Source organism: Hypanus sabinus, chromosome 19, assembly GCF_030144855.1.
Source record: "Hypanus sabinus isolate sHypSab1 chromosome 19, sHypSab1.hap1, whole genome shotgun sequence".
NCBI classification, from domain to species: domain Eukaryota; kingdom Metazoa; phylum Chordata; class Chondrichthyes; order Myliobatiformes; family Dasyatidae; genus Hypanus; species Hypanus sabinus.
Window position 1 is genome coordinate 3,661,824 of NC_082724.1, and position 14,975 is coordinate 3,676,798.

Consider the following 14,975-nt stretch of genomic DNA (forward strand, 5'->3'; position numbering starts at 1 on the left):
CCTGAGATTCGTTTTCTTCCGGGCATTCATAGAAGAACAAAGAACAGAAACTCACGGAATACTTTTATCACAAAAATATTTTACCAACTTTTATCAAAACACGCTAACTTTAAATCCACGTTTCTCACGCGTTTGCATTTAGAATTACAGAGACGCCCGTTAGCGAGGTTAAACATATTAACTGGTGGATTAAACAAAAATCAATGCTCAATTGAACCCACTGCGTCAGAGAATTTCAGATCAGAACAGAAGAAAAAGGAGCAGGAGTAGGCCATCAATATCTGGCCACGGACTCATCTCCATCTACCTGCCTTTCCCCCATAACCCCCAATTCCCCTACTTTGCAAAAATCTATCCAACCTTGTCTGAAATATATTTACTGAGGTAGCGAGAGAACTCCACAGATTCACCACTCTGAGAAAAGCAGTTCCTTCTCATTCCGTCCGAAATCTACTCCCCTCCCCCGAATCTGGAGGATATGTCCTCACCAAGAATTTACCCAATTTTTCAACCATTTGCTGGAATTGACCAAATTATCTACATTACACCAGCTAATAAACGACAAAGCATCCAGCAAAAGATTCAACCCTCTTCACAATCCTCCCCCTTCACTCTCCACTCACTCCCCTATCAGTGTCCCCACTTACTGTCTCTTAACTCTCCCTTCACACATTCTCTCCCAGCCCAATCCTCGTTTACCCCCTCCTCTCCCCATTCCTTCCACCCTTCCACATTCTCTCCCACCCTAATCCTCCTTTACTCACTCCCCCCTCAACTCCTCCTTAATCTTCTCCCACCTTTATCCTTTCCCCATCCCTCCCTCTCGGCCTCCAATCACTCCTCCGCTTCGTCTGCACCCACTTTTCATCACCACTCCCGGTTTTTCCACGCTCCGTGGAAGAGTACAGCCCCCACACGCACCCTTGCGCTAACAGAGGACCCTGACGCGCGGTAGACCCCTCGCCCCAGGGTGCTGTGGGGGTGGGGTCCGGTGCCCGCGCAGACCCAGCGGTACCCACACTCGGGGGAGGGGGAGGCAGGGAACACCCTGCACCAGCCCCACCCGCAACATAACGGGGCACTCCAGCAAGTCACAGTGTCCGCGCTGCCCTTCCCTCCAAACCCCACACGCCCCTTGGAAACGCGCGCCACCCACCCCACCACAGGAGCGCGCCTTCAGTCGCTGTCTAGGTAGGTGGGCACGGGGTAGTTAAACAGCTCGTAGTCCAGTCTGTAGATGCGGTAGAGCTTCCGACGGTAGAAGGCGGAGAGGTTGCGGAAGTAGGCAGCGGTCATGCCGAGGGTGGTCGGCCCCTTGGACCCGGGAGCGGGCGCCGGGAAGGCGACCGGGTGCTCGTGCCCGGCCAACGCCAGCAGGTAGCGCGCATCGGCTGCGAGCGTCTCGTGGCGGCCCAGCACGTCGTAGCGGAGCCGGCACGGGTGGCAGAGCGCGTGCACCGTCTCCCAGTGCTCGTTGAAGGGCCCGTCGCGCACGCGCGTGCGCGGGTCCGCCAGGTACCAGGCGAACTCGGCGAAGGTGACGTCGGCGCCGCTCCTGCGTGCACGCGCGCTGGGCTGTTGCCGGTGCCGCCGCACGATGCGCGTGCCGTACCGGCGGTGGAAGGCGTGGGCGCGGGCTTGCGCAAACTTGCTGCGGTAGGCGGACACGAGCCGCTCGAAGGGCTCGCGCACGAAGAGGAACTTGAGGTAGTGGCGGAGGCGGTGGTTGATGCCGGCCGGCGGGTAGGTGTCCAGCGTGGGCAAGCGGCCCGGGGAGTGCGCCTGGGAGGCCGGGATGTCCAGCGGCTCGGCCGCCTGGCCGGCCAGCACCTGCATCACCCGCTTCCAGTTGGTACTTGCCACCTTGGGCACGTAGCAGTAGAGCAGGCGATGGCGGTTGTCCACGATCAGGTGGCGGAGGGCGGCGGCCGAGAGCGGGCTGGAAGGGCGGCCGTGAGCCGAGCACGCCCGCTCCAGCTCGGCCCGGCGTCGCTGCTGGATTCGCTGTTGCTGGGGGTCCAACCCGGGGAGCTGTGGGACAGAAACAGGATACTGGGGTCAGTGGGGTGGGCGGATCAGCCGTCCGGTCCATCTGGTCACCCAGCGGTTGGTCCGGGCCCAGCGGGTATGGGGTCTGCTCCCCCGTCCCATCACCTGTCCGGATCCACACTGGTCAGTTGTTCAATCCCTCCGGCTGGCTGGTCCGAGCTGGTAAGCTCTGGACAGCCACAGGACACAGGGCACAATCGGTTGGTCAGTGGAGAACTAGGGTCAGTTGCCCAGCCCCTTGCCCACCGTGGTCATCTGTCTGGCACCCTGTCCCATCACCTGTCTGATCCCTCTGGACACCTGTTCGGACTGTGTGAGTGACCGGAGAGAGCTGACGGGAGAACTGGACAACTGGCCACAGTGAGTGAGATGATGGGCAGTGCGGGCCGAGGAACCAGAGAGCTACCAGTCGCCCATTCAGTCCCTCCAGCTACAAGCTGCACCATGGTCCCCCTTCTGACCCCTGTCTCATTGGTCAGCTGACCAGTACCCTGTCACGTCTCTCTGGCTATAATGTTCTTATGCATTGGTTTGGACAGGGCCAGCTGTGGAGCAGGAACAGGACATTGTGGAGGATAAATGGGGCAGGCAGGGGCAGGTGCACTGCCCACCCAGCCCACCCAGTCCCTCCAGTCCCTGGTCCAAGCCCGCAAGCTGTTGACGTAGAGGTCAGTGGAGTGGACAGGTTCAGCTAACTGGTCATCTATTCAGCCCCCTATGGTCACTGGTATAGCGCCCCTCATCCCATCAACTGTCTGATCATCCGTCCCACCATGGTCAACCATCCGTAGCTTGGTCGCATGTCTGGGCGGGGTAGGCTGCGGGAGGGAGGCAAGGTGCATGACCTGGGGTCAGTGGGTGGGAAGGTGTCAGCTGTCCAGTCTCTTTGGTTCAGACATCGCATTGTGTTTACCTGTGTGGTGATCTGCCCTGCTCTGCCAGTTACCCCCCCCCCCTCACCCAACGCATCGAAGATTGATCAACCGAGAGTGGGGAGTCTAGGACTGGAGGGTCCTGCCTCATAATGGAGGGACGTCTATCTAGAACAGAAACAACGAGGAATTTCAGGAGGTGAATGTGCGGAACTCATTGGAACAGACTACTCTGAAGGTCAAGTCACTGGGTACAATCAAAATGGAGGTTGGTTAGTCTGGGTGCCAAAGGTTGAAAGGAAGAAGCAAGAGGATGTGTTTCAGAGGGATAACAAATCAGTCATGGTGGGATGACGGAACAGACTGGATGGGCCGAAAGCCCTAATTCTGCTCATTGTATTATGGACTTTTTTCCCTAGAGGGTAGGAGAATGAGGGGGAATTTACCAGGGGTATACAAAATTGAGGTGTACAGACCGGGTAAATGCTAGAGGTTAAGGGTGAAAGGTGAAGTATTAAGGGGAACGTCATTCAGAGAGTTGTGGGACGAGCTGCCAGCGGAAGTGCTGGATGCGGGTTCGATTTCAATATTTATGGACTTTGTATCGGTGGAGGACAGTGACCCCGGGGCAGGTTGATGGGACTAGGTTCTGGACAGGCCAGATGCATCGAAGGGTCTCGCTGAGTGCAATGCTCTTAAACTCAAGTGATATCTGGACTGATTCCAGATCCCCGGCACCATTTTAGAAGGAATTCTTAAATACTAGGACAGCAGCTGAAGTGGTAGCTTCCACAAACAGTGTCACAGGGCAGGTAGAGAAGCGTGGCAGAAACCACACACACACAATGCTGGAGGAACTCACCAGGCCAAACAGCGACTAGGACAAGAGTACGGTCGAGGTTTCGGGCTGAAACCCTTCCGCCGGGCTGAGTTTACACATCTGAAAGGCTGGGCGCTACAGAAATGCATAAAACGCAGCAACCAAATTGTGTACAACAAGCTCGCATTGATTACAGTTTTATAATGACTGGGTATGTGCATTAGGGATTAATATCTTCCCAGGTAGCGGTTAGCGTAAAACCATTACAGCGCCAGCGCCCCGGGTTGAATTTCAGCCGCTGTCTGTGAGGAGTTTGTACGTTCTCCCCGTCACCGAGTGCGTTTCTTCCGGATGTCCACGTACGGATCACGTGGTGTAATTGGGCGACGTGGGTTCATGGTGGTGGGAGGGCCTATTGCCGTGCTGTAATGTCTAAATAATACCAGGGAAACGTTTATCTTCACTGAGCAAAATGAGCTCGGTTTAAAATGACAGCATCTCTAAAAATGCCCCTCGCGCGGGGCTCCTCCCGCACCGAATCTGCCCCAGTCGTATTCTACCAAATGTCTCGGTGAATTTTCCCGTTCTCTCTGACTGGGATTCCCCCGAGTTTCGGGAGGGGGGCGCGTCTGTGGCCTGTGACCAGTCTGGGATTTTACCAGCCGGAGACGGGAGAGCTCCGACCCAGCGACCCGTCTCCATTCCGTCGCTAGCTCCAGCATCCTCCCCCCCCCCCCCCCGTCAATGCCTTTCCGGTGTAACCATTGAGGTAAGGTGCTCAGGGAACAGAACACCCCGCATCGACAGGGGCACACCGACCTTGCTGAGGTTGAAAGACCAGTCAGTCAGGGCTGCCCGCTTCTTCCCAGACCCCATCTGTGCCACGATCAGTCGGTCAAAGGCTGTAACCGCAAAACATCCAAAATTAAAACCTGTTTGGGTCGCAGCGAGTTGATCTGATAGAAGTCTGCAAGATGTTGTGAGGCCAGAGACATTTTCCCCACGGCCAATAATCTGAAAGTGATGGGGGGGGGGATCTCGGGCGGACGGCAGGGGTTTTCTTTGCACACATAGACACAGGTACGCACTGCCAGGAGCGGTGGGAGAGCCGGGTACTTTGGAGACATTTAAGGCTCTCGGGCAGGCACACGGATACTAGAAATCGCCGGAGGGAAGGGTTAGATTGATCTTGGAGTCGGTTAAAGGTACGGGACAACATCGTGGGCCGAATGGCCTGTATTGCTCTCTGCTGATTCCACACCGTGTGTCCCACCCCGGCCCACTCCACCTCTACCCCAACCTTCATGAAGCGGTGCCTCAGGAAGTCCCCTCGCCACCCGTTTCTCTTTGCTACCATCGAGGCGACCACACACAGTCAACGATTCAGGAACAACTTCTTTGCACTCTGCCATCCGACTTCTGATAAACTCGTTTGTATATATTTTTGCCCTTGTTTTAGGTCAGTTTGCGAAACGCATCAATCCGATTTCACCGTCCACCTGGGCTGAAGCCGCCGTGCCAGTAGACGGTCAGTAGCAGTAAGGGTCCGAGATACAGGACAACCAAGCGAGCTGCCTGTCCCCGGCTCCGCGTCATCCTTCCGCCCGTGGGCCGCCCGCTCTCTGGGGCCAGCTCGCAGAGATACACTGCTCTCGTTCCGCCCCTCTCGCAGCGCTGCACACGCTCCGTTTACTGGCCGTCCCCGTCCTCACCCCCTCCCCCAGCGCCACACACGCAAACTCTCCGTGTACTGGCCGCCCCCACTACAGTGCAACCGCTGAATACAGGAAGTTACTGGCCCCTGCATTCCCTTCCTGGGGGTGATCTCCGAACTGCGAGGCTCGTTCACGTCTCCTCAGAACTTTTAAATTTAAATGAAAAAGGTGTTTTGTGCATTAACTATCTAAACACAAGGGAAACTTTGGGGTGTTGTGGAAATTTGGAAACACTCTCCCCCACTTTCTCATCCCGATACCGAAAGCCTCTAATCGGAGGGAAAGAATGTATTGAAGAACGGACGAGAAACGTACGGTAAACACAGATTCCGCAATCGCTGCAAATCCGAACAACACACACAAAATGCTGGAGGAACTCAGCAGGTCAGGCAGCATCCATGGAAATTAATAAACAGTCGACATTTCGGGCCGAGACCCTTCATCGGGACTCGTGGAAATCTGCGGATATTCAGATACTTTGGGCAGACGGTGTCAAGAGCGAGACAGAGAACACCCCAGCCCCTGCATGTCCTTACTCAGTTACAGCAATAAGTTATATTTTGACCAGCATGAATTCGAAAGGCCGAATGATCTCCTGTACCTTAATAACTGTGTGATAGAAGGTCCATGTCCTGTTGAGAAGACGGGTTCTGACCTTTGCCACCCCAGGCAGCCACCACTCTCGGTGTAAAACAAAACTCGCCCAGAACATCTCCTGTGAACTCTCGCCGTAACTCTGGTGTTGGATATTTCGACCCTGGGGAACTTAGAAAGAAACGTTATTGCATGTCCCCTCAGCCCTCGCTGCTCCAGAGAAAACAGCCCATTTTTTCCCAGAGCCTCCCTCGAACCCGGGCAGCTCCCTGGTAAGCCTCTTCGGCATCCTGCAGTGGGTGCACATTGGCCTAAGCAGAGTTCTATAAAGCTGCAGTTTAACTTTCCCACTCTCGAACTCAGTGTCTCGACTAATAAAGGCAGGGAACCACAACACGTTATCAAAGGAGGCTCGAGTCGGGTACTAGCCGGCGTGTGGAAGAACTGCGGCGGCGGGTCTCCTTGAAATCTTCAGAGTGTCGAAAGGCCGAGAGAGAGAGAGAGAGTGAATGCGGAGAAGTGCGAAGTCGAGCACCAAAGGACACACTCTCAGAACAGCAGAGATGAGGAGGACTCTCTCCAGCCAGAAGATGGTGAATCTGTGGAACTTCATTGCCAGTGACAGTCGTGCGTGCCAGATCGTTGAGTATATTTAAAGCGGGGATTGCGAGGTTCTTGATTAGTCGGGGTGTCAAAGGTTACAGAGAGAAGCCAGGAGAATGGGATTGAGAGGGATAGTAAATCAGCCATGATGGAACGGCGGAGCAGACTCGATGGGCCGAATGGTCTAATTCTGCTCCTGTGTATTATAGAATGGATACAGTCCGGGTACACCTCGGTGGGACTAGGCAGGTTAATAGTTTGGCACGGACTAGATGAGCCGAAAGGCCTGTTTTTGTGCCGTAGTGTTCTATGACGACCAAATGTCCTCATTGCAGGCAAAAGGCCGTCAATGAGCGTCAAAGCCTCATTCGTTGAAGGTGGTTCGGGCTCGGGGTAGGGTTCACTGTCCTGTTTGAGTAAACTGACCCAGGCAAAGGCGGTGAATATGATAGAGATGCCGGTGAATAATTAACCTGGCCCGTTCTGCTGATCGCATTGAAAATAAACAATGCCCTTTGGATTCCGATATCCTGGTCCTCGATGTTTGCACAGCTCCCAGTCCAAGGCAGCACGGGTCTGTGGGTGGTTAAACCGGTTTATTTAATGTACCGAGGTTTCAGTGAAAAAAGGCTGTCTTGCGAACAGATCGGTTCATTACTCAGTGCATTGAGGGAAAAGAATGCCGGCACGCAGAATGAAATGTTAGTTCCGAGAACGTGCAGGTAGACAACAAGGTACAAGACCATGACAAGGTAGATTCTGCGGTCAGGAGTCCATGTACTAGAGAAGTATTCAAACGTCTTTTAACTTAGGTCGTCTATGCTGTACTTCTCTGTGACTCTAACCCGCACAGGTGCACGGCCGCACAGTAACCAAATGCTCCCGGTGCACATAGACTTTGTCGCCACACAGCTGAGGTAAAGACAGGCGAGACCTGAAATACTGCCTTTGTTGTACTTAATTATAATTTGTTGTGTTTCATTATACTCGTTTAATAATTAAAATCGAAAGTGTGCGATTTTTCTATTTTCATTCTAAGTATTGATTAGATGCATACTGAGTGCCACTCGGGTTTCAAGCGGTGTGAAAATGTCCTGCTTAGTGCAATGGTTGGTCTGTCCGGCTGTGGACGTTACTTGGAGGGTAGAAGCTGTCCTTCAGCCTGGTGGTATGAGCTTTCAGGCTTTTGTGTCTGGGAGAGGGGGTACGGATGGGGTCTCCGACTATGCGGACCGCTGCACTGAGACAGGCCGCACGAACGGGAAGCTGGGCTCTCTGTTAAGTTTCCGTGCAGAGCAGTCGCCGGATCAAATGGTTGCGCATGTTTTCTACAGGACTTTGATTAATCATTGCAAGTGTGGACAGGGAAATGGCCAATTTCTCGAGCTTCCTGGGGTACTGAGGCATTGGTGAGCTTTGGTGGTTCACTGATGTTGCTCACGCCTCAGGTATTAACGACCTGAGAACCTTGGAAAGAGCCAGCAGCAAGAGCCCCTCTTCCTCTGTCGGTCACCATCCTTTGTTTGGATGTCAATGACAGTGAGGGAAATGTTGTTATGACACCATGCCTCTCGGCTCGCTTTCGCCTTCCTGTATCCCGACTCATCGTTATTTGAGATGCGGCCCACTACAGTAGTTAGGGTGGCGTCTAGCGAAGCAGCAGGATTGTACAGAGAGCAGAATAGGAGGCTGAGGTGCACCAGTCTTTAGAACGAGGTTCTCGGTTACTGCAGCTGGTTTACTTATTTACCTACTTGCTTGGAGTAAGCACTTCCAGCCAGTGGTTAGTCTCATAGAGCCCAGTTATTTATTTAGTGATACAGCGCAGAATAGGTCTCTCCGGCCCTTCGAGATACACCGCCCCATCAACCCCCGATTTAACCCTAACCAAATCACGGGACAAATTACAATGAGCAACTAACCTACCCGGTATGTCTTTGGATTTGATACAAATGGGCATCAAGATTGACACAGCATGACGGGCAGAATGGCCTGTCAGTGCTATGTTCGCTTTCTCCAGTACCTCCGCCTCCTCCATTTCTGGCCTTTGACCCTTCAAACTCCACTGGTGCTGGCTGTGCACGCAGGTTGCCTCTGGAATTCATGAAGAGCTCTGGGAGTGTGTGATGGGACAGTGTGGAGGGAGCTTCACACTGGGAGTGTGTGATGGGACAGTGTGGCGGGAGCTTCACACTGGGAGTGTGTGATGGGACAGTGTGGCGGGAGCTTCACACTGGGAGTGTGTAATGGGACAGTGTGGAGGGAGCTTCACACTGGGAGTGTGTGATGGGACAATGTGGAGGGAGCTTCACACTGGGAGTGTGTGATGGGACAGTGTGGAGGGAGCTTCGCACTGGGAGTGTGTGATGGGACAGTGTGGAGGGAGCTTCGCACTGGGAGTGTGTGATGGGACAGTGTAGAGGGAGCTTCGCACTGGGAGTGTGTGATGGGACAGTGTGGAGGGAGCTTCGCACTGGGGGTGTGTGATGGGACAGTGTGGAGGGAGCTTCGCACTGGGGGTGTGTGATGGGATAGTGTGGAGGGAGCTTCGCACTGGGAGTGTGTGATGGGACAGTGTGGATGGAGCTTTGCACTGGGAGTGTGTGATGGGATAGTGTGGAGGGAGCTTCACACTGGGGGTGTGTGATGGGACAGTGTGGAGGGAGCTTCACACTGGGAGTGTGTGATGCGGCAGTGTGGAGGGAGCTTCATTCTGTCTGACTGAGAGTGTGTGATAGGACGGTGTAGAGGGAGTTGGCTATTTATTAATGCTTTTTGGGAGGGTGGTTTTAGATGCATATCATATTTATATTGAGTTAAATACTGTATGTAATTAGTTTTGCTACAATAAGTGTATGGGACACTGGAAAAATGTTGAATTTACCCTTGGGGATGAATAAAGTATCTATCTATCTATCTAGACATGGGTCCGGTGGGTAATAACGGCTTGAGAAGTCTGATTGGGAGAGGCGCAATATCACTACAAACGACTGCATAAGGAATGGAGTGAAATTGAACACGTTTATTTCGCCCGTTGGCGGGGCAGATATTTCAGTCCATGGGATCTGCAGCTGGTCTAAAGTCCCGTAGACTTTCCTGAAGCGTTCAGGAAGCTGAAAAACAAACGACAGGTTTGAGTGAGGCCCTTTCAGTTTCACCCACACACCTCACGTCTCGGATTAGGTTGGCTGATGAATTGAGGTGGGGAGAGTTGTAGAACATTGCCGGTGCTACGGGAGAGATGCGCTCAGGGAGCGTTTGTTAATCACAAAATAAATGGCGTATGGCGTCAAATGGTGATGGACAGATGGATCCCATCGTTACAGGAAGTTGAGAGCATTTTAAATCCTCCTTTCTGTTCCAAACTGGGAAACGTTACCGTAGGCTGGGGAACTGCAAGTACTGTTCAGTTGCAGAGGGTTGTAGATTAAGCCCAATAGATCACGGGCACAACCCCCCCCCCGCCCCCACCTACCCCACCAGCGAGGAAAGCAGCCCCTCCACCAGGCTCAAGGACAAACTACAGTCTTGCACTGTACTGCCGACGCAAAACAAATTTCACATGCCAGTGACAATAAACCTGATTCTGATTCACTGCTGCCTGCTTGCACCGACTGGAATATCCCCACTTCCTTTTCATCTTTAAAAACTGTCCCTGTCTCAGAGGAATGGAGGGGCGGGGTGGTTAGAGAGAAAGACCTTACCGTTGGCATTTGCCGAAGTAATCCGGGGTGTAGATCTTCCTGTCGACCAGCTTGGGTCTCTGCCGAGCCAAGGGGACCTTGTAATTCGGGAACCGTTCCTTCAACAACCTCTGCTCCAAGGGCGTCGGAAGGGGCATCTCCGGCGGAGCGTACGTCTCCCGTACCACCACGAACGTGCTGTCACGGAGAGGGAGGAGGCGCTCACCGTTCAGTGACAGAGCGCAAGAGGGGAAATCCTCTTCCCACCGCCGACCATCACCTCCCCTCCCCAGGTCTGCTCCCATTCACCCCTCCTCCACATTCCCTCAACTCCCCCTCCTCCTCCCACACCCAGTCTTCCTCCTCTACCTCCATCACTCACCCTACCACCCCTTCCTAAATCAGCTCCATAACTCAACCTCCTCCTTTATCAGCTTCTCCACCCTCACTGTTCCCATTCACCACCTCCTCCTCTCCCATCCTCCCCTCGCTCATCCACTCCCCTGCCCCTCACTCCCACTCATCTTACCACTTCCTTTCCCCTCCACCGCCTCCTCTCTTACTTCTTCCCTCCCACCCCTCCTCGTCCTCCGCTATTACTACTCCTCTCCCACCCACTCCCTATCCTCCCTCCTCGCCCTCCAATACTCCATGCCTCACTCTCACCCCACCACTTTGCACTCTCTCCCCTCCCGCATAACCTGTCCCACCCCCATCTCCCCAACACCCTCTCTGCGATGCCATCTCAACCCTCCATTCCTTCCACTCCACCCACCTCCACTCACCTTCCCTGCCTCCCTCCCTCTCCCCTGCCAGTGCTCCCTGCGGGTGAGGAGACTGACCGGTAACGGGGGTCCATCGGAACAGAGTAGTGGTCGGGACGTCTCCCCGCCGGTGGAGTCGGAAAGAGCGGCGGGATGCTCAAGGAGGAAGGGACGGAGACCCTCCCAGTCAGGCGTGGGATTTCACTCTGAACAATATGGGCGTGAGGCTCCGTCACTGCGAACGCGGGGCCAGTGAGACGGGGTACAAGAAAAAGAAAAAGATCTTAGCGACATGGTGGCTTGATAACAACCCATCGATCAATGTCAATAAAACAAACAAACTGGGTGTAAGGAGGCGGTGGCATCTGCTCCTGTTTCAGCCATCCGTCCTCAGACCGGGACGGCCGACAGCTTCCCATTCCAACAGCCGGTCCTGGTCCGACCATTTTGACGCCACGGCCATGAAAACTCACCAGCACCTCTACTTCCTCAGGAGGCTAAGGAAATTTTACATGTCCCACAGACTCTTGCCAACGTCACGGCTTGTAGGGCAAATGTTCTGCCCGTGAACTAAGAAACTGCAGAGTTGTGGACACAGGTCAGCGCGGCACAGAAACCAGCCTCCGTTCTGGACTCTCTCTACACCTCACTGCCTCGGTAAAGCAGACAGCGTATTCTGACGCCACCCACCCAGGGCATCCTCTTTTTCCCACCGATACCCCCACCCCCGCACCGTCGGGGTGACTGAAAGCAGGTGCTGCATCACCAAGCTCAAGACAGCTTCTATCCCGCTGTGATCAGACTCTTGAATGGACCTCTTGGATGATAAAGATGAATTCTTGATCTAGTTATCTTGCCCTTGCATTTTTTTCTGCCAACTTGCACTACGTTTTCTCTATAACTGTAACACTATAGACGATCACAAACAAGAGAAAGTCTGCAGACGCTGGAAATCGGAGCAACACACACTCACCAGGCCAGGCAGCATCTATAGATCCACAGACAATGTGGTCGATAGTGTAGGTTATGAAAAACATCTCGATCAACTGTGAGAGCAGAGAGTTGGGAGACATGGGTGTTTCTCTGGTTGGCAATCAGTGGTGAGTGGTGTACCGCAGGGGTCGGTACTAAGCCTGTAGTTCTTCACGATATACAAAGGTGTACATTAGCGATCTGGAAGAGGGGACAGTGTGTAGTGTATCTAAGTTTGCCGATGATACTAAATTGAGTGGAAAAGCAAATTGTGCAGAAGACACGGAGAGTCTGCAGAGAGATACAGATAGGTTAAGTGAGTGGACAAGGGTCTGAAGATGGAGTACAGTGTTGGTGAATGTGAGATCATCCACTTTGGAAGGAAAAAAAAAAGGAAGATCAAATTATTATTTAAATGGTGACAGATTGCAGCGTGCTGCTCTGCGGAGGAACTTGGGAGTGCTTGTGCATGAATCACAGAAGGGTGGTTTGCAAGGGCAACAGGCTGTCAGGAAGGCAAATGGAATGTCGGCCTTCATTGCTCGAGGGATTGAATTCAAGAGCAGGGAGGTCACGCTGCAACAGTACAGGGTACTGGTGAGGATGCACCGGGAGAACCGTGTGCAGTTCCGGTCTCCATACTTGAGGAAGGATATACCGGCTTTGGAGGCGGTGCAGAGGAGGTTCACCAGGTTGAATCCAGAGATGAGGGGGTTAGTCTATGAGGAGAGATTGAGTCGCCTGGGACTGTACTCACTGGAATTCAGAAGGATGAGAGGAGATTGTACAGAAACATATGGAAGTATGAAAGGGATTGATAAGATAGAGGCAGGAAAACTGTATCCAATGGTAGGTGAGTCTAGAACTAGGGGACGTAGCCTCAAGATTTGGGGGAGTAGATTTAGGACAGAAATGATGAACTGCTTTTCCCAGAGGGTGGTTCTCTGCCCACTGAAGCAGTGAAGGCTACCTTAGAAAATATATTTAAGACAAGGTTGGATAGATTTTTGTATAGTAGGGGAATTAAGGGTTCTGGGGGAAAGGCAGGCAGGTGGAGATGAGTCCGTGGTCAGATCAACCATGATCATATTGCATGGCAGAGCAGGCTCGATGGGCTGAATGGCCTACTCCTGCTCCTATTTCTTGTGTTCTTATGTGGGCTGATGGACTGGTGTGGGGCTTTCTAGCCAGATATATATACACAAAGTTATACATACACAAAGTTCTGGAAGAACCCAACAGGTCAGGCGGCATCCATGAAGAGGAATAAACAGCCAACATTCTAGGCCAAATCTCTTCATCAGGACTGGAAAAGAAGTGGGACAGAAGCCAGAATATGAAGGTGGGAGGAGGTGAAACTGGCAGGAGATAGGTGAAAAGATAGAGGGCTGAAGAAGAAGGAATCTGGTAAGCGAGGAGCGTGGATCACAGAAAAGAAGAGGAGGAGGAGGGACACTGGAGTGAGGCGTAGTGCAGTGATGTGGGAACCAGAATGGGGAATGGAAAAAGAGAGGAGGACGATGGGGAGTAAAAGATGTGCTTAGTGGTATGATCCCATTGGAGATGCTTGAAGTTATGGACAATGATGTGCTGGATAGAGGCTTGTGGGTGGTAGGCAACGAAAGGGGAATGCTATCCCAGTTGGCGAGAATGTGGGGTGAGGGCAGCGTCGATAGTGGTGGAAGGGAAACCTGTTTCTTTCATTACAGACTTCTATTGCCCCATCAACCTCTCTGCTTCTTTCTCAACAACAGACCCAACCAGTTCCCCTCTACCATCACCCTCCTCTGCCCGGTAGAACTGGTCTTTACGCTCAATAATTTCTCTTTCAATTCCTCCCACTTTCTCCAAACTAAAGATGTAGCCATGGGCACCCTGCATGGGTCACAGATATGCTTGGGCTTTTGTTGGTTACAGAAAAACATAGAAAACCACAACAGAATACAGGCCCTTCGGCCCACAATGCTGTACCGAACATCTCCTGCCCCTAGAAATTACTCAGTGTTACCCATAGCCCTCAGTTTTTCTAAGCTCCATATACCTATCCAGGAGTCTCTTAAAAGACCCAATCATATCCACCTCCACCACCATCGCCAGCAGCCCATTCCGCACACTCACCACCCTCTGTATAAAAACCTTAGTACTGACATCTCCCCTCTACCTACTTCCAAGCACTATAAACCCGTGGCCTCTCATGTTAGCCATTTCAGCCCTGGGAAACAGTCTCTGACCATCCACACGATCAATGCCTCTCACCATCTCGTACACCTCTATCAGGTCACCCCTCATCCTCCATCGCTCCAAAGAAAAAAGACCGAGTTCACTCAACCTATTCTCATAAGGCATGCTCCCCAATCCAGGCAACATCCTTGTAAATCTCCTCTGCACCCTTTCTATGGTTTCCACATCCTTCCTGTAGTGAGGTGACCAGAACTGAGCACAGTACTCCAAGTGGGGTCTGACCAGGGTCCTATACAGCTGCAACATTACCTCTTGGCTCCTAAACTCAATTCCACAATTGATGAAGGCCAATACACCATACATCTTCTTAACCACAGAGTCAACCTGTGTAGCAGCTTTGAGCGTCTTATGGACTCAGACCCCAAGATCCCTCTGATCCTCCACATCACTGAGTCTTACAATTAATTCTATATTCTGCCATCATATTTGACCTACCAAAATGAACCACCTCACACTTATCTGGGTTGAACCCCATCTGCCACTTCTCAGCCCAGTTTTGCATCCTATCAACATCCCACTGTAACCTCTGTCAGCTCTCCACACTATCCACAACACATCCAACCTTTGTGTCATCAGCAAACTTACTAACCCATCCCTCCACTTCTTCATCTAGGTCATTTATAAAAATCACGAATAGTAACGGTCCCAGAACAGATCCCTGA

At 52.6% G+C, this 14,975-nt stretch overlaps 2 protein-coding genes across 3 annotated transcripts in view; both read right to left on the minus strand.

Annotated features, from left to right (window-relative positions):
- Positions 1-797: 797 nt before the first annotated feature.
- On the minus strand, positions 798-7,494 carry LOC132377681 (carbohydrate sulfotransferase 13-like). 2 transcript variants are annotated; one of them, XM_059943909.1, is made up of 3 exons: positions 5,241-7,494; positions 4,561-4,643; positions 798-2,031 (listed from the first exon to the last, which is right to left on the minus strand). In XM_059943909.1, the coding sequence occupies exons 1-3, from the start codon at positions 5,335-5,337 to the stop codon at positions 1,177-1,179; spliced, it is 1,035 nt and encodes a 344-aa protein (XP_059799892.1). In that variant the 5' UTR covers positions 5,338-7,494; the 3' UTR covers positions 798-1,176. The 2 variants fall into 2 exon arrangements, with proteins under 2 accessions (XP_059799892.1, XP_059799891.1); XM_059943908.1 differs by having other exon boundaries at positions 5,042-5,350.
- Positions 7,495-9,613: 2,119 nt separating this feature from the next.
- Positions 9,614-14,975, minus strand: part of LOC132378136 (uncharacterized) — a 56,296-nt gene continuing 50,934 nt past the window's right edge. The window contains exons 20-22 of the mRNA XM_059944873.1: positions 11,179-11,335; positions 10,358-10,534; positions 9,614-9,766 (exon numbers count right to left, since the gene is read on the minus strand). Coding sequence (XP_059800856.1) covers positions 9,730-9,766; positions 10,358-10,534; positions 11,179-11,335 — 371 coding nt within the window. The 3' untranslated portion in view covers positions 9,614-9,729. The remainder of the gene's footprint in view (positions 9,767-10,357; positions 10,535-11,178; positions 11,336-14,975) is intronic.